This window comes from Procambarus clarkii, chromosome 14 (genome assembly GCF_040958095.1).
Source record: "Procambarus clarkii isolate CNS0578487 chromosome 14, FALCON_Pclarkii_2.0, whole genome shotgun sequence".
Lineage (NCBI taxonomy): Eukaryota > Metazoa > Arthropoda > Malacostraca > Decapoda > Cambaridae > Procambarus > Procambarus clarkii.
Window position 1 is genome coordinate 41,420,642 of NC_091163.1, and position 24,948 is coordinate 41,445,589.

Sequence of the window (24,948 nt, forward strand, 5' to 3'; positions counted from 1 at the left end):
TGGCCATCCGAAAGGAGGGGTAAAAATCCCAGGGATTCAGACTAGACAAGTCCAGTATGAATCAGAGATCTGCACAGTTTCGTTTCGGAAACTGAAAACAGGTGGAACCTACCTGAGGGACGTTGTCGTTTTGACCACACCAAGTGAACTCACCCCCGGATGACCTGACAGCACAGGAGAAGAGACCCGCCCTGCCAGCCCTATTTCCCCCGAAGGAGAAGGAGCGACCCAATGCCACAACAAGTCGGAGGATATGACCCGAAATGCCCATGAATCGTGGGACCAGGCGAGAGCAAACAGCACTAGCCTCCCTCCTATCGCCCCGTCAACAGGGCAACCCGCAAAAGGGCCAACGACCCCTACGAGAGCCCAACCGACGCTCAGAGCAATCCCCCAGAACGCCGACGGCTCCAGAAGAGGTGCTGGCCCCGAATCTGGCACTACTGGCTTACGACAACCGAAGGAACCCCGAGACCTGGCACGACCCTTCTGGGCAAGACCTCCATGGCTCCCCACCTACTCCCCCCCCCCCCCCCGGAGAACCTACAAGTCCGTCAAAGGTCGTCACAGGACAAAGCCGCCTGCAGAAAAAGCACCACCGCAGACTCTGCAAACAGCAACGGACCAAAAGGTGATGAAAATCTAAGAGCCAGGGCCCAAGACAATTCCAAAATTTAGACAAGCACCGTCAGCACGTGAGGCGAGAAGCGAAGAACAGACACTGCTTCCCTCAGAAACCGCTCTACAACTTCACCAAAGTAGCCGGTACCCGAGCTGCCGAAGCAAGCACACCGGATCCTGGCCCGGAACCCAACTCCTCCACCACCCAGCACGAAACAGTCCTGAAGATAGCTCAGCAGGGAAAAGAAGCACAAGAACCGAAGCCAAGTGCCCATAGGTGCACAAATCCTTGGCCACCAGGGATGCGAAAGGGAACCCACACGTGAAGCTGCCACCTGCCGACATCAAAAGGAAGGACGGGAGCGAACTAGCACACCTTGAGGTGCTCCATCTCACCCCCCAGGAAAACCTGAACGACTAAGAGCAAATCTCGCCATTCAAGTGCACTTTAGACAGGACAAATGCCAAGCCCCCAAAGAAGAAAATGCAGTCTGCCAGCCTGGAAGACTCCAGCACTTTGTAACACACCCAATAAAGAAAAGAGGAGCCAAACTCAAAATGAAGGCTTAATTATCGAGGCGTAATCCGGGTCTTGCAGGAGGTAAGCCGCAAGGGGCCTCCCACACCTTCCTCGGTAGGATGCGGGAAGCCAAAAAACCTCCAGAAGGAGGGAACCGAAGAACCCAAGGGAACTCGCACCTGAACCTGGGGAGGAGTCGAACTCGTAACAAAAACGTACAGGGAGGGGAAAGGAAAAAACCCTCCCCCTGTAACAACAAGCCCTGCACTGAGGGTACCAAACACCCAAGCAAGGACAAGTGGGGCTCAGGCTCCCCCAAGTCAACTCCTAACCAGACCCGGAACCCTCCACATTAGGACTCGGGGCCGAGCCGTCCTCCAAACCCTCTGCCTTTGGAGAAAAGCAGAGATGAAGGGGGCCCGCTGGCGTGGCCCAAAAGCTCCGGCAGGAGGACCAGGCTCGAATGCCTCTGCCACCGATCTGGAAGGGGCAATCCCTGAAGCCATCCGAGTCTCACTACAGTATAATTCAGCGGGGCAGCTGCGGGGCATCCGGAAAGGCAACCAACCTTGTACTTGCTGCAACTTAAACCTTGCATGCAACGCTAAAACTGCCTGCACCCAAATATCAGTCTCAGTGGACTGGGTGAATAGAGTACAAGCAAAGAACACCACTCGCAGGACTCCGGATCATAAGTGTCACTGACCCCAACAAGCAGCAAGGCGGAGGCAGATGGTGAATGACACCCCAAAACAGGGGGACAGAGCAACCTTCAAACTCACACAAGGCGAGGTGGGACTCAGAGGTCTCCTACATTGGCCCACAGAGCCCAATGAGGGGGTTTCCCAGGGCCCTTAGGTTGACTGCTAAGGGAAGCCCAGGCGAGGTACTGCTAACCGGTTTATCCAGAGCTACCAAGCAAACAATGTAAAAGCTGAACCCCTGCGACGTGTGCAAGCACGGGGACCTAGTGGAGGGCCACCAAAAACCTACCTGTGGTCCTACTGCCCACACCTGGCAGACCCCCGCCAGGCAAAAAAAAACAAAAACAAAAGAAAAACCTTGCAAAAGCACAATGTCTCCAGGAGAATAGAACTGGTCGCTAGCATATATCAGACAGCCTGCCACAGTACCTCGTGCCCCAGCCAGCAACGAAACTACCTCCTAATCTAAGGAAAACAGGAGTAAGAACCACCCCAGCTGAACTCCCAAGGGTGGGCAATCACCGAGCAGCGACACGGAGGTAGCAGCTCCTGAACGGCTCATGGAAGATAACCCTGAGGCCGCAAAGGCAGTACTTACAGGGCTCCTAGGGAAGGTGGCCCTAGGTGCATGCAGCCCCAGTACTCTTTTTTGTTACGCCTGGCTCACACCCCACCAAAACAGAGCAACAACACCGCACTGCAGCACTGCGCAAAGAGTGGAGCCAGAGCGATCGGACCGTCATGAACAAAACAGCCTCCTTCAACTGAGGAGAGTTGCCAGCGTGGAGGTCTGGGACCACCCCCCCTCCCCTGTCTCAGACCCTGCATGGTTGCTTGCGGGGTTGCGCAGACGAATGCGCAGTGTTTGTGGTGACGTCATACCTGTTTCCTTGGTTTTAATTGGGGAGTTTTGTTGCTAGTTTGGCTTTCGGTTTACAATTATTTGATCAGCAATAGTTTGTTTTGGAATTCCTACCTTTCTGGGTGCCTGACTTGGTAGATGGCAGACAAAGACTACTTCCAACTACACGGGGGTGTCCTTTAGGCCATTGCTCCTCGTGCCTCTCTTGAGGGGGCCAGGTTCTGGCTCTGGTCCCTGGTGGGTTTAGAACTACTTCGATTGACTGTTGCCATGGTCTAATATATGCACATCAGCCCGGTATAGCTCCAGGGAGCCGTAGGGGCTCTCCACAGAAAAAAACTTTTTAAAGGAAAGGCAGAGCTATAGTACACTTTGTTAGTTAGATGAGACTATAATTTATATTCTGGTTATTCAGCTGTTATCCCACTCACCCAGGAAAGAATTTAGGTGTGCCTCAGTGGTTATTACATAAGTTTTTCCAGAGTCAGTCTTCCTAGCTATAATTTTACCATCTTGCACAAAACAATGCTTAATTTCATTGGAATTTTTGCAGATTCCATGCAGTATAAATATGATTTTTTTTTCTGAACCTGGTCAGTCATTCATTCACAAAAACAGTGGGTTTCCTAGAGACTGCAGCTCTGATAAGGTTTGACTTATGGGAGCAGCTATCTAATTTAACACAAATTTTTCTGTTACAGTACAACCTCGCTTCAACGCACTATATGGGACCAACCCCAGTGCGTTGGAGCGTTGGATGCATTGCAAGAGGTGACCTTCAGGAGGTGTTTACGTCAGTGTCTTTTTTTCTTGTACACAATAAAAATGCATTATCATATCATATACTGTACCTATATATTATTACCCTACTAAAAAATACTGTGCTACATTTGTTATTTACCTTATTGTTGGAGTTATGTCCATCTTGAAGTCTCATGGAGTTGTGAATGCTGTACAGTAAATACGTACTGTAGTGTATTATACCGTTAACACCGTATTGATTAAGTAGTTCTGCTGTATGTTGAGTACTACAATACAGTTTAGGAAAAATATTGTACACTAAAATTACTGCAACTTTAATTTCAACACTATGTACACACTTAAATTTAACACTTGTTCTAATTGTTCACGCCACACACGATGTTTTTAGATGTTTGCATCAGCTTTGCTGGTGCTCACTGCTGCTGCTGTGGCTTCAGCTACAACTGAGCTGGTGCTGGCTGCTGTTTGTACCAGTGCTGGGTACGGCTGTTCTCGTGCTGGGTACGGCTGTGCTCGTGCTGGATGATTTTTTGCTACAAGTTCTTGCAAAATATTGCTTCATTTTTGGCATTAATAAGGCACTATTAGTAAGCCCCTGAGACATTTTGTTGTATAACAGTAAAGCTGTAGTCAAAAAATGGTAAATTCCACAATTATTCTTCCACTGGTGGTTAAATACTGTACTTCAATCACAGACAAAGCTAAAGGCACTGGGTACATACTAGACGAACGCAGACTAGGTCTATATGAACACTCTACAGTAGGCTGGTGTTTAACCCTTAACCCTTAAAGTGCGCATCACGTCATATGACGTGCTGGACATTGTTCCAGTCAACTGCGCATCACGTCATATGATGTGTTGGAACACTACGCAAGATTTAAACAGCCTGCGGATACAAGGGGTTCACCACACCTTCATCAGGGCTCTTGTAAACAGACGCCATTTAAAAAAAAAATCGTGGGCCAAACTCCCGGGTGTTATTGGCCTCAGTATTGAGTGAGCAACCAAGCCTGACGCACGCAGCATGAGCTAACAGCACTGCTGTTCAGCTTGTGACCACAGCATCGCCTAAAAATGCCAAATTATACTTGTTCATGCTATTATGTAGCGAAGATATTATTATAGAAGGCCCCTGACTGTGATAAAACTGACCAGGGTTCTGATAATGGCAGGATTGTGGTGATATTTAGCGCTGTGCGCCATGGAAGGAGGTGTAATGCTGTGGGAGGGAGGGTGGTGGCGATGTCTTTTGACTGTGTGTGGCCAACCTTTTATTGACTGCACTCACCATACCAGCTTAGTGGTTCGCTATGGTGAACACAAATGTAGATATGTATATATAACGTGCGAATAGAGGGTATAAACAGCAAGAGAAGGTTTGGAGCCGCCATTTTGGTGAGGGCGGTGGCGTCGTCTGCACGAGCCACTGTGCAGACGACGGTGTTGTTTACTGGTTACCACGATGGTCTTTGGGCACCATACCAGTTTATTTGTACAAGTATGATGAATAAAATAGGTAGATATTTATATATAATGTGTGTATATAGCGTAATAACACCACACAGTATTGTTGGAGGACAAATATTAGTGCGTCTGGCCTTGAGGGCGGCCGCCGATCAGCTGTGTGAGTAGCCACATCTTTGTGCCTTTACTCACCATACAAGCTTAGATGTACAGTTATGGTGAACAAAACATGTAGATATTTATATATAATGTCTGTATATAGTGAATTATAGCAAAAACATTATTGTGGGAGGAGAATGAGGGTGAGTCAGATGACTGGAGGGAGGGCGGGAGTGGCTGGCTGGTACACGGTGGTCACTCCTCATTACTTTTTGACTCGTAATAGCTACTTAGTGGTTCGTTATAGTGAACAAACATGCAAATACTTATATATAACCTGTGCTTATAGTGTAATAACCGACAAAGTATTTGTTCACTGATTGATGAACATAATTGAATCAACAATATGCACACCATATTTTTGAGTACACCCAACGATTCACTCATTTTATTATATAAATATATCAAACTACACACTATTGAATAATATTACAGCAAAAAAAGTATGAAAAATCAATCAGAGACATTGAAATAATTCGGTAATTATCTCTTTGTGGCAACTCTGGCCTGACAGCTTGCGAGCAACAGACCGCCTGGGACGCACGCTGAGTCAGCGCCTATAATTTGCCAGACTTCCCCGCCCAATAGCGGGCAATATATGCCACTTACGATTTTTTTATTATTTTTCCCGTGATCAGTGAACACAAATTAACAGGTTAGAAAGAAAAAATAATTTTTTTTTTTTTCAAAATGACATGCGCCTGTGGGGATGACAGGATGTTAAACCCCGAGCATGTTAAGGGTTAAATGGCACATGGCTATATACTATTTGACACCCACAGGTGCATACGAAAAAAAAAAAAAAAAAAAAAAATTCTTCCAAACCTGTTAATTTGTGTTTACTGATCATGGAAAAAAATAATAAAAAAATTGTAAGTGGCATATATTGCCTGCTATAGGGCAGGGAAGGCTGGCAAAAAACAGGCGCTGACTCAGCGTGCGTCCCAGGCGGTCTGTTGATCGCCAGCTGTCAGGCCGGAGTTGCCACAAAGAGATAATTACCGAATTATTTCAATGTCTCTGATTGATTTTTCATAGTTTTTTTTGCTGTAATATTATTCAATAGTATGTAGTGTGATATATTTATATAATAAATGAGTGAATCATTGCTGTACTCTAAAATATGGTGTGCATATTGTTGATTCAATTATGTTCATCAAACAGTGAACAAATACTTTGTCGGTTATTACACTATATACAGGTTATATATAAGTATCTGCATGTTTTGTTCACCATAACGAACCACTAAGTTGCAATTATGAGTCAAAAAGTAACGAGAAATGACCACCACACACCAGCCAGCCACTCACTCCCTCAACACCTCACTCGCCCACATTCTCCTCCCACCATACTGTTTTTGCTTTTATTCACTATATACAGACGTTATATATAAGTATCTACATTCGTGTTCACCATAACGAACCACTAAGTTGGCATGCTGAGTGGCAGTGCCAGTGTCAGCCCGCCACTGGCTGCTACTTCCTCCCTCCCCTCAAGTCACCTGACTCACCCACATTCTCCTCCCATATTACTGTTTTTGCTTTTATTCACTATATACAGATGCTATATATAAGTACAGTATCTGCATTCGTGTTCACCATAACAAACCACTAAGTTGGTATGATGAGTGGCAGTGGCAGCCAGTGGTTACCCGCCACTGGCTGCCACTCCCTCCCTCCCTCACCTCACCTGACTTGCCACAATTCTCTTCCCACCATACTGTTTTTGCTTTTATATACAGACGTTATATATAAATATTTACATGTTTTTGTTCAACATAACTGTACATCTAAACTTGTATGGTGAGGTAAAGGCACAAAGATGTGGCTACTCACACAGTCAGCTGATCGGCGGCCACCCTCAAGGACAGACACACTAATATTTCTCCTCCAACAATATTGTTTGTGGTGTTATTATGCCTATATACACACATTATATATAAATATCTACCTGTTTTATTCACCATACTTGTACAAGTAAACTGGTATGGTGCCCAAAGACTATCGTGGTCACCAGTAAACAACATGGTAAGTCCTGCAGACGACGCTCCTCCCTCACCAAAATGGCGGCTGCCAACCTACTCCTCTTGCTGTTTATACCCTCTTTACACACGTTATATATAAGTATCTACATTTGTGTTCACCATAGCGAACCACTAAGCTGGTATGGTGAGTGCAGTCAATAAAAGGTGGCCACACACAGTCAGAAGACAATGCCACTACCCTTCCCTCCCACAGCATTACTCCTCCCTCCATGGAGCACAGCGCTAAATATCACCACAATCCTGCTATTATCAGAACCCTGGTCAGTTTTATCTCAGTCAGGGGTCTTCTGTAATAATATCATCGCTACATAATAGCATGAACAAGTATATTATGGCATTTTAGGAGATGCTGTGGTCACAAGCTGAAAAGCAGTGCTGTGAGCTTATGCTGTGTGCATCAGGCTTGGTAGCTCAGTCAATACTGAGGCCTCTAACACCCGAGAATTTGGCCCACGATTTTTTTTTTATAATGGCGTCTGTTTACAAGAGCTCTGATGAAGGGTGTGGTGAACCCCGTGTATCCGCAGGCCGTTTTAATCTTGCGTAGTACTCCAAAGCATCATATGATGTGATGCGCAATTTAAGAGTTAAGCCAGATCCAGTAACATAAATTTCTCTCAAATATTCAATTTACATCAAATTATATAATTTTGAGTTATACATTGGTACCTCGGAATGCGAGTGTCCCTGTATGTGAGTTTTTCGGAAGACGAGCAGGATTTACTCCAAAAATATGTCTCGGAAGGCAAGGGTTACCTCGGGACGCGAGTTTGTTGATACGTGTACAGGCCGACTGGCGCGTGGTGGCATGGCGATCGCGCCTCAGTTTACCAGTGTCTCGTGTCCAGTGACTATCCCACCTGATTCTCACAAGGATTTACAGTTTTTTATCGGTTTTTTGGCCAATTTGAGCATAAAAGTTGTCATTATATATCTTGCCATGGGTCTCAAGAAAGCCATTGGTAAGGTTCAACCTAAGAAAATAGCTGTGAGTAGAGGATGTCCCTTCTTGATAAGAAAATGTGTGAAGTATGGAAGAACTGCAAAGTTTTGTTGAAAAAACTCACCCAGATAAAGCTGTAGCAGGCCGTTGCATTGACCTTTTAAATGATAATGTGATGTCTTACTACAGACAAGTGTTAAAATGTAGGGAAAAACAAGTGTCATTAGACAAATTCTTAGTAAAACAAGCAAGTCCTAGTGGTATGCAGGCAAAACTGTGCCAGAGTGTGCATACCAGTGAAGTCCTCACTGCCTGATGTGATAATGGAAGGGGACTCCCCTTCCAAACAGTAACTCCTCTCTTCCTCCCACCTCCTCACCATCTTCCATACGCCTACAGCATTCAACAGCAAGGTAAGTAATAACTTGAACATAGTTTTGTAGGTTTATTTAGATGAATTAGGTATAAAAATTTAGTTTGATGTGGGGTTTTTGGGGTAGTCAGGAACGGATTAATTCATTTCCCTTTATTTCTTATGGGAAATTAGCTTCGGAATGCGAGTTTTCGGAATACGAGGCGTCTCCAGGAACCAATTAAACTCTTAAACTGAGGTATGCCTGTATATTTAATTTAGCAACATTATTACGATAATAAGAGCTATAAAAATACTTATTTTAGAACTGATTTTATTTATTTTATTATTTCGAAGCCGTAGGTCACTTAACTGTGGCACCGAAATCGAACAAAACACTGCCTGTGTTGTGTTCGTATTTCCAGTAACATAAATTTCTCTCAAATATTGGATTTACATTAAATTATATATTTTTGGATTATATATTTAGTTTAGCAACATTATTATTATATTAAGAGCTATAAAAATACTATTTTAGAACTGATTACTTAATTTTATCATTTCGAAGTTGTAGGTCACTGAACTATGCGACGAAATCGAACAAAACAAGCACGGTGTTGTGTGCACACGGACTAGACCTGTCCACTCGCGCTGGACTTGTGAGCCGCCATTGACATGAATAATTTCTCAAATAGCAGATATCTATCATTACAGTATATTTTGGGTTTATTTAGTTTGAAATTGAATTGAAATTGAAATAAGTTTATTGATGTAAAATACACACAAAGGGATGAGGTAGCTCAAGCTATTCTCACCCCGTTCAGTACATCGTGTTAATACATACATAGACACACATCACAAACACTAAATATATTACCAAACATTCTGAGAGATAAACATCTACATTTCCTCCTTTACACAAGTAGTATGGTATGAGACGTACACACAAATACTTTTATGACCTAGATATACTGTATAGACAATGTGACAATAATCTCCTTCAAGAGATTGAGCCTGCTCTTCCCTCCACAAATACGTCATTACATCTATATAAAACTACTATGGAAGAAATGTCCAACAACGACAACAACACCAGCAAGGTTTGCCAGAGAGCAAAACGTATGCAGCCAGGAACACCTGCTCAGACTCAAACCGCCAAACTATCCGTCCTGCTGCCGGCTCCTCGCTGATTGGTCGCCGGTCTGGCTGCAACTGCACTCGCCCACCATACTACTTGATGTCTGGGGCCGCCACGACCTCAGTCCTCAGAATATTCAGTGCTTTCTCACAGTTAACACTTCTCCCTGCTAGACGTAAGCTTTGGCGTACGTGTACTGAGAGAGGTGATAGCTTAAAGCCGATATTCCCGCACCTCTCATTTACTTGTCTATTGCACTTCTTGTTATTTTGCTCACTTGTCTTAACGTAACTTTTCATTGTGTCATTTAATTATTCTTATTATTTTGATTGATTTTATTATACGAATTTGTTTGTCCATTTTATTCATGTTTTGATTTATTTAACGTAATTAAAATTCCATTGTTAAAGTTTACTTGTGTTTTGTGTGTCTTCTCCTTACCTTACCACAGACGAAGTTCCAGATTTTCTATTTTTTTTTTATACTATGTGACGAGGCCATACCCCTAGCTTTGAACAGCCGAACACCAACGCGTTACCGTCACAACAATTTGCAAGAGACATGCAGATAATTCAACAAAAAATTACAGTCTTGGTGCAAAATTCTTATATCTCTCAAGAATATCATCAACCTTTCCGTTGTGACACATTCAGGCTATTTGTTCAGGAACAGTCCTTATCTCAGTGTTTCTATATACATTAATCAACGGACAATTAAGAACATAATGGGCAAGGGTGTGAGACCTTAACATACCACATAGTTTACACTTCGTGTCATTATCACGAACACCTATCCCATATTCCCAGTAATATTTGTACCCAAGCCTGAGCTGCACGTACACAGAGTCACTCCAAGCATTTCTCCTTTTACCATAAGTGAAATGGGTGTTTTGACTCACATACATGTAGTGTTGCATGGTTTGACTTCTCTCATACATTATATCTCTCCCTCTCCACTCCTGCCTGTGCCTGAATATTTCTGATTTTGCTTCTTATTTGTCTCATTGTGAATTCACATTCAATGTCAACTTGTGGTTTTGATGTAGCACGTTTGGCCAAGTCATCCGCCACCTCGTTGAGCACTATTCCAACATGAGATGGAATCCACATGAATTTCACACTATGACCTTTCAGCTTGTGTCTCAGTTATTCTTTTCTTACAATCCTCAACTATGGGACATGAAGACTGGGTTTCGACTGTTTAAGGACTCAAGTGCTCCTCGGCTATCGACAAATACCAAAACATTTTTGTCGTCATGACGTACTTCCTCAAACCCGCCAGAATGGCCTGCAGTTCAGCTTGTGTGGATGATATATAATTACTAAGCCGGAGTTCAATTATCCTGTCCACAGTCCCAAACTCTGTATATTCTCTTATTAGGACACCACACCCTGCCCCTGCCATCCTCCGCCACCGACCCGTCGTAATATACATGTAAACTGTTGCCTCTTGGTAACCGAGATATCATGCTTCCATACAAACACCGTAATTTGTTCCGGTTCATGATGAATCTTTTTCACCTTGAGGGGTACAATTTCGACGTCTATTTTCTGTACTTTCCAGGGAGCAGACATATTACACTGTCGAGAGGGTTTACAGCAGTCAAGTACATCTTATTCCCTGAGGTCATGAGCTAATCTCCTCGTGTAGCGTGTCTCCCTCATATCTTGAGCATATCTTGAGATGATTTCGGGGCTTTAGTGTCCCTGCGGCCCGGTCCTCGACCAGGCCTCCACCCCCAGGAAGCAGCCCGTGACAGCTGACTAACACCCAGGTACCTATTTACTGTTAGGTAACAGGGGCATAGGGTGAAAGAAACTCTGCCCATTGTTTCTCTCCGGCGCCCGTGATCGAACCCGGGACCACAGGATCACAGTCCAGCGTGCTGTCCGCTCGGCCCGACCGGCTCGAGGGAGGGAGGGAGGTATGGAGGTAGGTAGGGAGGGAGGTAGGTAGGGAGGAGGTAGGGAGGTAGGGAGGGAGGTAGGGACTTAGGTAGGGAGGGAGGTATTGAGGTAGGGAGGTAGGGAGTGAGGTAGGGAGGGAGGGAGGTAGGTAGGGAGGGAGGTAGGGAGGTAGGGAGTGAGGTAGGGAGGTAGGTAGGGAGGTAGGGGGTTGGGAGTGAGGTAGGGAGGGAGGGAGGTAGGTAGGGAGGGAGGTAGGGAGTGAGGTAGGGAGGTAGGTAGGGAGGTAGGGAGTGAGGTAGGGAGAGAGGGAGGTAGGTAGGGAGGGAGGTTGGGAGGGAGGTAGGTAGGTAGGTAGGTAGAGAGGGAAGAAGGGAGGGAGGTAGGGAGTGAGGTTGGGAGGGAGGTAGGGAGTGAGGTAGGGAGGGAGGGAGGGAGGTAGGTAGGGAGGGAAGAAGGGAGGGAGGTAGGGAGGTAGGGAGGGAGGTAGGGAGGGAGATAGGGAGGGAGGGAGGTATGTAGGTATGTAGGGAGGTAGGGAGGTAGAGAGGTAGGGAGGGAGGGAGGGAGGTATGTTGGGAGGTAGGGAGGTAGGGAGGGAGGGAGGTAGGGAGGGAGGGAGGTAGGGAGGTAGGGAGGGAGGGAGGTAGGGAGGTAGGGAGGTAGAGAGGTAGAGAGGTAGGGAGGGAGGGTTGGTAGGGAGGTAGAGAGGTAGGGAGGGAGGTTGGTAGGGAGGTAGGGAGGTAGAGAGGTAGGGAGGGAGGTTGGTAGGGAGGTAGGGAGGTAGAGAGGTAGGGAGGGAGGTTGGTAGGGAGGTAGGGAGGTAGAGAGGTAGGGAGGGAGGTTGGTAGGGAGGTAGGGAGGTAGAGAGGTAGGGAGGGAGGTTGGTAGGGAGGTAGGGAGGTAGAGAGGTAGGGAGAGAGGTTGGTAGGGAGGTAGGGAGGTAGAGAGGTAGGGAGGGAGGTTGGTAGGGAGGTAGGGAGGTAGAGAGGGAGGGAGGCCCGGGAGGGAGGTGCCAGACAAGCTTGTGCCAGCGAGAATTATTACGTACAAATATTTACGTGTAAACAGGACCCAAACTTTGTCAAAGAGGTTAATAATGATATTGCTGTCACTGATAATGAAGGCGGAGTTGTGGTGCGAGTGTGTGTGTTGAGGGAGTGTTGTGTCCCGTCTCTCGTGCGAGGTGTACACACACACACACACACACACACACACACACACACACACACACAGACACACACACACACACACACACACACACACACACACACACACACACACACACACACACACACACACACACACACACACACACACACACACACACACACACACACACACACACACACACACACACACGCACGCACGCACGCACGCACGCACGCACACACACACACACGCACGCACGCACGCACGCACGCACGCACGCACGCACGCACACACACACACACACACACACACACACACACACCACACACACACACACACACACACACACACACACACACACACACGCACGCACGCACGGACGCACGCACGCACGCACACCCACCCACACACACACCCACACACACACCCACACACACACACACACACACACACACACACACACACACACACACACACACACACACACACACACACACACACACACACACACACACACACACACACACACACACACACACCCGCACACACCCACACACACACACACACACACACACACACACACACACACGCACGCACGCACGCACGCACGCACACACACACACACACACACACACACGGCGAATGTGGTCCCAATATACAAAAAGGGCGACAGACAAGAGGCACTGAACTACAGGCCAGTGTCCTTGACTTGTATACCATGCAAGGTGATGGAGAAGATCGTGAGAAAAAACCTGGTAACACATCTGGAGAGAAGGGACTTCGTGACAAATCGCCAACATGGATTCAGGGAGGGTAAATCTTGCCTTACAGGCTTGATAGAATTCTACGATCAGGTGACACAGATTAAGCAAGAAAGAGAGGGCTGGGCGGACTGCATTTTCTTGGATTGTCGGAAAGCCTTTGACACAGTACCGCATAAGAGGCTGGTACATAAGCTGGAGAGACAGGCAGGTGTAGCTGGTAAGGTGCTCCAGTGGATAAGGAAGTATCTAAGGCAATAGGAAGCAGAGAGTTACGGTGAGGGGTGAGACCTCCGATTGGCGTGAAGTCACCAGTGGAGTCCCACAGGGCTCTGTACTCGGTCCTATCGTGTTTCTGATATATGTAAATGATCTCCCGGAGGGTATCGATTCATTTCTCTCAATGTTTGCGGACGATGCTAAAATTATGAGAAGGATTAAAACAGAAGAGGACTGTTTGAGGCTTCAAGAAGACCTAGACAAGCTGAAGGAATGGTCGAACAAATGGTTGTTAGAGTTTAACCCAACCAAATGTAATGTAATGAAGATAGGTGTAGGGAGCAGGAGGCCAGATACAAGGTATCATCTGGGAGAGGAAATTCTTCTGGAGTCAGAGAAGGAAAAGACTTGGGGGTTGATATCACGCCAGACCTGTCTCCTGCAGCCCATATCAAGCGGATAACATCAGCGGCATATGCCAGGCTGGCCAACATACGAACGGCATTCAGAAACTTGTGTAAAGAATCATTCAGAACTTTGTATACCACATATGTCAGGCCAATCCTGGAGTATGCAGCCCCAGCATGGAGTCCATATCTAGTCAAGGATAAGACTAAACTGGAAAAGGTTCAAAGGTTTGCCACCAGACTAGTACCCGAGCTGAGAGGTATGAGCTACGAGGAGAGATTACGGGAATTAAACCTCACTTCGCTGGAAGACAGAAGAGTTAGGGGGACATGATCACCACATTCAAGATTCTGAAGGGAATTGATAGGGTAGATAAAGACAGTCTATTTAACACAAGGGGAACACGCACAAGGGGACACAGGTGGAAACTGAGTGCCCAAATGAGCCACAGAGATATTAGAAAGAACTTTTTTAGTGTCAGAGTGGTTGACAAATGGAATGCATTAGGCAGTGATGTGGTGGAGGCTGACTCCATACACAGTTTCAAGTGTAGATATGACAGAGCCCGATAGGCTCAGGAATCTGTACACCTGTTGATTGACGGTTGAGAGGCGGGACCAAAGAGCCAGAGCTCAACCCCCGCAAATACAACTAGGTGAGTACAACTAGGTGAGTACACACACACACACACACACGCACAATGCAGCCCCAGTATGCGGCCCCAGCATGGAGCCCGTACCTTGTCAAGCACAAGACGAAGCTGGAAAAAGTCCAAAGGTATGCCACTAGACTAGTCCCAGAACTAGGAGGCATGAGTTTCGAGGAAAGGCTGCGGGAAATGCACCTTACGACACTGGAAGACAGAAGAGTAAGGGAAGACATGATCACAATCTACAAAATCCTCAGAGGAATCGACCGGGTAAAGAAGGATGAACTATTCAACACTGGTGGGACGCGAACAAGGGGACACAGGTGGAGACTGAGTACCCACATGAGCCACAGAGACGTTAGAAGGAACTTTGTCAGTGTCAGAGTAGTTAACGGATGGAATGCATTAGGCAGTGATGTGGTGGAGGCTGACTCCATACACAGTTTATAATGTAGATATGATAGAGCCCAGTAGGCTCAGGAATCTGTACACCAGTTGATTGACAGTTGAGAGGCGGGACCAAAGAGCCAAAGCTCAACCCTCGCAAGCACAAATAGGTGAGTACACACACACACACACACATATTGTGCGAAGAAAACTAGTGGAACATCTGGAGCGAAAGAACTTTGTAACACAGCATCAACATGGGTTCAGGGATGGCAGGTCCTGCCTCACTGGGTTACTTGAATTCTACGACCAGGCAACAAAAATAAGGCAAGAAAGAGAAGGGTGGGCAGACTGCATATTTTTGGATTGTCAGAAAGCCTTTGATACAGTACCACACAAGAGGCTAGTGAAAAAACTGGAGATGAAGGCTGGAGTGAAAGGGAAGGTACTCCGTTGGATAAAGGAGTACCTAAGCAACAGGAGACAACGAGTCTGTGTGAGGGGTGAGGTCCTCATATTGGCGAGACGTTACGAGTGGAGTCCCGCAGGGGTCAGTCCATGGACCTATACTGTTTCTGGTATATGTAAATGATCTCCCAGAGGGTAGAGACTCGTTCCTCTCAATGTTTGCCGACGATGCAAAAATTATGAGGAGGATTGAAACAGAGGATGATAGTAGGAGGCTACAAGATGACCTAGATAGACTGAGTGAATGGTCCAACAAATGGCTGTTGAAGTTCAACCCGAGTAAATGCAAAGTAATGAAACTAGGCAGTGGAAACAGGAGGTCATACACAGGATACAGAATAGGAGATGAAGTACTTAATGAAACAGACAGAGAGAAAGATCTAGGAGTTGATATCACACCAAACCTGTCTCCTGAAGCCCACATAAAGAGAATAACGTCTGCGGCATATGCGAGGCTGGCTAACATCAGAACAGCGTTCAGGAACCTGTGTAAGGAATCATTCAGAATCTTGTACACCACATATGTAAGACCAATCCTGGAGTATGCGGCCCCAGCATTGAGCCCGTACCTTGTCAAGCACAAGACGAAGCTGGAAAAAGTCCAAAGGTATGCTACTAGACTAGTCCCAGAACTAAGAGGCATGAGTTATGAGGAAAGGCTGTGGGAAATGCACCTTACGACACTGGAAGACAGAAGAGTAAGGGGGGACATGATCACAACCTACAAAATCCTCAGGGGAATCGACCGGGTAAACAAGGATGAACTATTCAACACTGGTGGGACGCGAACAAGGGGACACAGGTGGAAACTGAGTACCCACATGAGCCACAGAGACATTAGAAAGAACTTTTTCAGTGTCAGAGTAGTTAGTAAATGGAATGCACTAGGAAGTGATGTGGTGGATGCTGACTCCATACACAGTTTCAAATGTAGATATGATAGAGCCCAGTAGGCTCAGGAATCTGTACACCAGTTGATTGACGGTTGAGAGGAGGCCAGATACAAGGTATCATCTGGGAGAGGAAATTCTTCAGGAGTCAGAGAAAGAAAAAGACTTAGGGGTTGATATCACTCCAGACCTGTCTCCTGCAGCACATATCAAGAGGATAACATCAGCGGCATATGCCAGGCTGGCCAACATACGAACGGCATTCAGAAACTTGTGTAAAGAATCATTCAGAACTTTGTATACCACATATGTCAGGCCAATCCTGGAGTATGAAGCCCCAGCATGGAGTCCATATCTAGTCAAGGATAAGACTAAACTGGAAAAGGTTCAAAGGTTTGCCACCAGACTAGTACCCGAGCTGAGAGGTATGAGCTACGAGGAGAGACTACGGGAATTAAACCTCACTTCGCTGGAAGACAGAAGAGTTAGGGGGGACATGATCACCACATTCAAGATTCTGAAGGGAATTGATAGGGTAGATAAAGACAGGCTATTTAACACAAGGAGCACACGCACAAGGGGACACAGGTGGAAACTGAGTGCCCAAATGAGCCACAGAGATATTAGAAAGAACTTTTTTAGTGTCAGAGTGGTTGACAAATGGAATGCATTAGGAAGTGATGTGGTGGAGGCTGACTCCATACACAGTTTCAGGTATAGATATGATAGAGCCCAATAGGCTTAGGAATCTGTACACCTGTTGATTGACGGTTGAGAGGCGGGACCAAAGAGCCAGAGCTCAACCCCCGCAAACACAACTAGGTGAGTACAACTAGGTGAGTACACACACACGCACACACACACAATGTGTGTTTTAAGGAGATGGCCATCCCGGGCTGTGAGGGGTTCAGAGACTACATAGCAGGCACCATAACAATGGGAGGACCAAGAGTAGTAGTAGCAGTAATATACAACCCTCCACCAAATGACAGAAGACCCAGTCAAGAGTATGAAAACAACAACATGGCAGTTAACACTATAATTGAGAGGGCAGCCTCTGCTGCCTGTAGAAATAGATCCCATCTGCTCATCATGGGCGACTTCAATCACGGAAAGATTGACTGGGAGAACAAGGAACCGCATGGAGGCGAGGATACGTGGAGAGCCAAACTATTGGAGGTGGTGACTAGAAACTTTTTAACCCAGCATGTCGGAGAACCCACAAGGATGAGAGGCAATGACGAACCAGCGAGACTCGACCTGGTCTTCACCCTGAACGACTCCGACATAAGAGAAATCGGTTTTGAGGACCCAGTAGGAATGAGCGACCACAGTACTCACCTAGTTGTACTCACCTAGTTGTGCTTGCGGGGGTTGAGCTCTGGCTCTTTGGTCCCGCCTCTCAATTGTCAATCAACAGGTGTACAGGTTCCTGAGCCTATTGGGCTCTATCAAATCTACACTTGAAACTGTGTATGGAGTCAGCCTCCACCACATCACTTCCTAATGCATTCCATATGTCAACCACTCTGACACTAAAAAAGTTCTTTCTAATATCTCTGTGGCTCATTTGGGCACTCAGTTTCCACCTGTGTCCCCTAGTGCGCGTGCCCCTTGTGTTAAACAGCCTGTCTTTATCAACCCTGTCAATTCCCTTGAGGATCTTGAATGTGGTGATCATGTCCCCCCTAACTCTTCTGTCTTCCAACGAAGTGAGGTTTAATTCCCGTAGTCTCTCCTCGTAGCTCATACCTCTCAGCTCGGGTACTAGTCTGGTGGCAAACCTTTGAACCTTTTCCATTTTAGTCTTATGCTTGACTAGATATGGACTCCATGCTGGTGCCGCATACTCCAGGATTGGTCTGACATATGTGGTATATAATGTTCTGAAAGATTCCTTACACAAGTTTCTAAAGGCCGTTCTTATGTTAGCCAACCTGGCATATGCTGCTGCTGTTATCCTCTTGATATGAGCATCAGGGGACAGGTCTGGCGTGATATCAACCCCCAGGTCTTTCTCTCTCTCGGACTCTTGAAGTATTTCATCTCCCAAGTGATACCTTGTATCTGGTCTCCTGCTTCCTACCCCTATCTTCATTACATTACATTTGCTTGGATTAAACTCTAACAGCCATTTGTTCGACCATTCCTGCAGCTTGTCCAGGTCTTCTTGCAGCCTCAAGCTGTCCTCCTCTGTCTTAATCCTTCTCATAATTTTGGCGTCGTCAGCAAACATTGAGAGGAATGAGTCTATACCCTCTGGGAGATCATTTACGTATATCAGAAACAGGATAGGTCCAAGTACAGAGCCCTGTGGGACTCCACTGGTGACTTCACGCCAGTCTGAGGTCTCACCCCTCACTGTAACTCTCTGCTTCCTATTGTTTAGGTACTCCCTTATCCACTGGAGCGCCCTACCAGTTACTCCTGCCTGTTTCTCCAGCTTATGCATCAACCTTTTATGGGGTACTGTGTCAAAGGCTTTCCGACAGTCCAAAAAAATGCAGTCCGCCCACCCTTCTCTTTCTTGTTTAATCTTTGTCACCTGATCATAGAATTCTATCAATCCTGTAAGGCAAGATTTACCCCTCCCTGAACCCATGTTGATGGGTTGTCACGAAGTCTCTTCTCTCCAGATGTGTTACCAGGTTTTTTCTCACAATCTTCTCCATCACCTTGCATGGTATACAAGTTAAGGACACTGGCCTGTAGTTCAGTGCCTCTTGTCTGTCACCCTTTTTGTATATTGGTACTACATTAGCAGTCTTCCATATTTCTGGTAGGTCTCCCGTTTCCAGTGACCTACTATACACTATGGAGAGTGGCAAGCAAAGTGCTCCTGCACACTCATTCAGTACCCATGGCAAGATTCCATCCGGCCCAACAGCTTTTCTCACATCCAGCTCCAATAGGTGCTTCTTGACCTCATCTCTTGTAATACAGTGTACTGGTGTTTGAGTACCTGATTGATGAAGGGTTTATTGAACTCAAGGAGGGATACCGAAACCAAAAGGTTAGCATACCGAAAGGGAAACTATGAGGAGATAAGCAAATTCCTAACAGATATAGCATGGGAAACAGAGCTCAGGGGAAAGACGGCCCAAGATATGATGGATTACATCACGCAGAAGTGCAAGGACGCAGCAAACAAGTTTGTCCCAGTCCAAAAGGAAAACAGTGAAATGAAGATGAGAAACCCATGGTTTAATCAGAGATGTAGGCTAGCTAAGCAGCAAAGTAAAAGGGCATGGAGAAACTATAGGAATAACAGGACACTGGAGAGCAGAGAAAGATACCAGAATGCCAGGAATGAATATGTCAGGATGAGAAGAGAGGCAGAAAGACAATACGAAAATGACATCGCAAGCAAGGCAAAGACTCAGCCTAAATTGTTGCATAGCCACATTAGGAGAAAAACAACAGTAAAGGAACAGGTTATGAAATTAAGGATAGGGGCAGAAGGATTCACTACAAACGACAAGGAAGTGTGTGAGGAACTGAATAAGAAATTCCAGGAGGTCTTCACCTTAGAGCAAGGAGAAATTCCAGAGATAGGAGAGGGAATAGTTAACCAGGAACCACTGGAAGAGTTTGAGATTACCAGCGGGGAAGTAAGGAAGTGTTTACTAGAGTTGGATGTGACAAAGGCTATAGGCCCAGATGGAATCTCCCCTTGGATACTAAAGGAAGGAGCAGAAGAACTGTGCCTACCACTCTCCATAGTGTATAACAAATCACTGGCAACAGGGGAACTGCCAGATATTTGGAAAGCAGCTAACGTAGTCCCGATATACGAGAAAGGGGATAGACAGGAGGCACTGAATTACAGGCCAGTGTCCCTAACCTGCATACCATGCAAGCTGATGGAGAAGATTGTGCGAAGAACGCTAGTGGAGCATCTGGAGCGAAAGAACTTTGTAGCACAGCATCAACATGGGTTCAGGGATGGCAGGTCCTGCCTCACAGAGTTACTTGAATTCTATGACCAGGCAACAAAAATAAGGCAAGGAAGAGAAGGGTGGGCAGACTGCATATTTTTGGATTGTCAGAAAGCCTTTGATACAGTACCACACAAGAGGCTAGTGAAAAAGCTGGAAATGCAGGCTGGAGTGATAGGGAAGGTACTCCATTGGATAAAGGAGTACCTAAGCAACAGGAGACAACGAGTCTGTGTGAGGGGTGAGGTCTCAGATTGGCGAGACGTTACAAGTGGAGTCCCGCAGGGGTCAGTCCTTGGACCTATACTGTTTCTGATATATGTAAATGATCTCCCAGAGGGTATAGAATCGTTTCTCTCAATGTTTGCCAATGATGCAAAAATTTTGAGGAGGACTGAAACTGAGGACGATAGTAGGAGGCTACAAGATGACCTAGACAGACTGAGTGAATGGTCCAACAAATGGCTGTTGAAGTTCAACCCGAGTAAATGCAAAGTATAATGAAACTAGGCAGTGGAAACAGGAGGCCATACACAGGATACAGAATAGGAGATGAAGTACTTAATGAAACAGACAGAGAGAAAGATCTAGGAGTTGATATCACACCAAACCTGTCTCCTGAAGCCCACGTCAAGAGAATAACGTCTGCGGCATATGCGAGGCTGGCTAACATCAGAACAGCCTTCAGGAACCTGTGTAAGGAATCATTCAGAATCTTGTACACCACATATGTAAGACCAATCCTGGAGTATGCGGCCCCAGCATGGAGCCCGTACCTTGTCAAGCACAAGACGAAGCTGGAAAAAGTACAAAGGTATGCTACTAGACTAGTCCCAGAACTAAGAGGCATGAGTTATGAGGAAAGGCTGCTGGAAATGCACCTTACGACACTGGAAGACAGAAGAGTAAGGTGGGACATGATCACAACCTACAAAATCCGCAGGGAAATCGACCGGGTAAACAAGGATAAACTATTTAACACTGGCGGGACGCGAACAAGGGGACACAGATGGAAGCTGAGTGCCCAAATGAGCCACAGAGACGTTAGAAAGAACTTTGTCAGTGTCAGAGTAGTTAACGGATGGAATACATTAGGCAGTGATGTGGTGGAGGCTGACTCCATACACAGTTTATAATGTAGATATGATAGAGCCCAGTAGGCTCAGGAACCTGTACACCAGTTGATTGACAGTTGAGAGGCGGGACCAAAGAGCCAAAGATCAACCCCCGCAAGCACAAATAGGTGAGTACACACACCATGATTGGACCATGACCCCCCTCCCCTTACGTGCCCCCCCCCCACCTCTTCCCCCCTTCTGCCCCAATGCCCACACCTACCCCCTGAGTTCCCCCTGACTAATACACCATCTTTCCCACTCTTACTCCCCATGCTCCATCCTCCCCTCTTCCCCCCCCACCCTCTCTATCCTTCTCCCCCCCCTCAACCTCTCTACCTTTATCCTTCTCTCCCCCAACCTCTCAACCTCTGTCTTACTCTCAGCCTCACGCTGCCTCTCAACCCCCCCCCCTCCTATGCCTATCAAATCTTCCCTAATTTTCAGACCCAGTATGCCCTTCCTACTCCTGACCAACCTACCCAGATCTTCCTACCCAAGACCTTCCTACCTACCATCCTAGATGCCCAGACACCATTCGACCCCCAGTCACCCCGCAGACCCCCAGCGAAAGGGAGAACTCTGGTACCAGAGTTTCCATGAAGAGTCTCAAGGTTTGGTACACCAATGCTGATGGGGTATCTAATAAAGCAGAAGAGATAAAAGAAAGAGTGAGTGAGGCAGATCCTGACATAGTTGCAATAGTGGAAACTAAAATAAATGGCATGATCTCAGATGCAATCTTTCCTGAAGGGTACCAGGTGATACGAAAAGAGAGGACACAGAGACAGGGAGGGGGAGTGGCACTCCTAATAAAGCAGGAATGGAAGTTTGAAGACCTGGGAAATCGGGTTACCAATGAGAGCACAACCTTCATACATGGAACTCTGACAGCAGATGGGAGGAAGATTGTGATCTTGGTAATCTACAATCCCCCAGCAAACAGTAGAAGACCCAGGCAGGAGTATGATGACAACAACAAGGCATGTATAGATGAACTGCAGAAGGCAGCAACATTAGCTCACAGAATGAGAGCGAAGCTGCTGATCATGGGGGACCTAAATCATGGAGAGATAAATTGGGAATGAAGGAATCACCATGGAGGGGACGAAACGTGGGGAGCAAAGTTAGTAGACGTTATAGACAGGAATTTCTTAATACAACATGTGAAGGAAGACACAAGGGAAAGAGGAGGAGATGCACCAAGCCTATTAGACCTGATTTTCACCCAGAACGTAGAAGATATCGAGAATTTAGAGCATGAAATACCTCTAGGGGCCAGCGACCATTGTGTCCTAGTCTTTGACTACATGATGGAACTCAAACTTGTGACCATGGAACAAGAGGTCTGGGAAAGGAGAGTTGACTACAGGAAAGGGGACTATAGGAGGATAAGGGACTACCTGGGAAAAGTGCAGTGGGAGGAAGAAATTAGAGGAAAAACAGTCCAAGATATGATGGACCTGGTCATACGGAAATGCCAGGAGGCCGAAGAGATATTTATACCACCAGTAAAGGGAATAATAAGAGGGAATATAATAACCCATGGTTTAATAGACAGTGTCAGGAAGCAAAAATGGCCAGCAGGCCGGAGTGGAGGAAGTACAGAAGACAAAGAACAGAGGACAACAGGATCAGATACAACAGAGCTAGGAACGATTACATTAACATAAGACGAATATCGTAAAGGGACTATGAGAACGATATTGCGATCAAAGCGAAAAAGCAACCTAAGTTACTACACAGTCATATAAGAAGAAAAATGTCGGTGAACGACCAAGTGACAAGACTAAGGAAGACAGAAGGGGCATATACTGAAAGTGACAAGGAAATCTGCGAGGCACTGAATGCCAGTTTCCATGGAGTGTTCACAACTGAGCCTGAGCAGCCCCCATTGTTAGACGAGATTACCCTAGATGAAAGACTATCAGATATAGAGGTGACAGCAGAGGAGGTAATGAAACAGTTGACAACTCTAGATGCAACTAAAGCAGTTGGCCAGACAAAGTATCACCGTGGATACTAAAAGAAGCAGTGCAGGCCCTCAGCGTGCCTCTGGCAATGATCTTTAATGTGTCACTTATGTCGGGAGAATTGCCCAGTTGCTGGAAGAAGGCAAATGTCGTGCCGATCTTCAAGAAAGGTGATAGGGAGGAGGCACTTAACTATAGACCTGTATCACTGACAAGCATGCCCTGTAAAATACTTGAAAGAATAATTAGGCTACGACTGGTTGCACACCTGGAGAACGTTAGGTTTGTGAACAAACATCTACATGGGTTCTGGACAGGGAAATCGTGCCTAACAAACCTTCTGTAATTCTATGATAAAATAACGAGGATAAGACAGGACAGAGATGGCTGGGCAGACTGCATATTTCTAGACTGCCAAAAGGCCTTTGATACAGTACCGCACATGAGACTGCTGTTCAAACTCGAGAGGCAGGCAGGAGTAAGCAGAAAGGTCCTAGCATTGGTAAGGAAGTAACTAACGGGAAGGTGCCAAAGAGTTACGGTAAGGGGCGAGAAGTCGGACTGGCGAACAGTAACGAGTGGAGTACCTCAAGGATCAGTGCTGAGACCAATTCTGTTTCTAATATACGTTAACGACATGTTTACAGGCGTAGAGTCTTACATGTCGATGATCGCGAATGACGCAAAGTTGATGAGAAGAGTTGTGACAGATGAGGATTGCAGGATCCTCCAAGACGACCTGAACAGGTTGCAGAGATGGTCAGAGAAATGGCTACTGGAGTTCAACACGAGCAAATGTAAAGTTATGGAAATAGGACTAGGTGATAGGAGACCAAAGGGACAGTACACAATGAAGGGGAACTGCCTACCTGTGACGACGCGAGAAAGAGACCTGGGAGTGGACGTAATACCTAATCTATCTCTTGAAGTACATATAAAAAGGATAACGACAGCAGCGTACTCTACACTGGCAAAAGTTAGAACGTCATTCAAAAATCAAAGTAAGGAGGCATTTAGGGCGCTTTACACTGCCTACGTGAGGCCAGTCTTAGAGTATGCCGCCTCATTATGGAGTCCCCATCTGAAGAAGCATATAAGGAAACTGGAAAAGGTTCAGAAACTTGCGACGAGACTCGTCCCAGAGCTACGAGGGATGGGGTATGAGGAGCGCCTGAGGGAACTGTGCCTTACGACACTAGAAAGAAGAAGGGAGATGGGGGACATGATAGGAACGTATAAAATACTCAGGGGGATTGACAGAGTGGACATAGACGAAATGTTCACACGGAATAGTAACAGAACGAGGGGACATGGGTGGAAGCTTGAAACTCAGATGAGTCACAGAGATGTTAGGAAGTTTTCTTTTAGCGTGAGAGTAGTGGGAAAATGGAATGCACTTAAGGAGCAGGTTGTGGAAGCAAATACTATTCATAATTTTAAAACTAGATATGATAGGGAAACTAGATATGATAGGGAAATGGGACCGGAGTCATTGCTGTAAACAACCGATGCTC

At 46.2% G+C, this 24,948-nt stretch overlaps 1 protein-coding gene across 1 annotated transcript in view; it reads left to right on the top strand.

The window, feature by feature from the left end:
- Positions 1-263: 263 nt before the first annotated feature.
- LOC138364807 (mucin-2-like) overlaps positions 264-24,948 on the top strand; it is a 53,167-nt gene continuing 28,482 nt past the window's right edge. The window contains exon 1 of the mRNA XM_069324789.1: positions 264-493. Coding sequence (XP_069180890.1) covers positions 264-493 — 230 coding nt within the window. The remainder of the gene's footprint in view (positions 494-24,948) is intronic.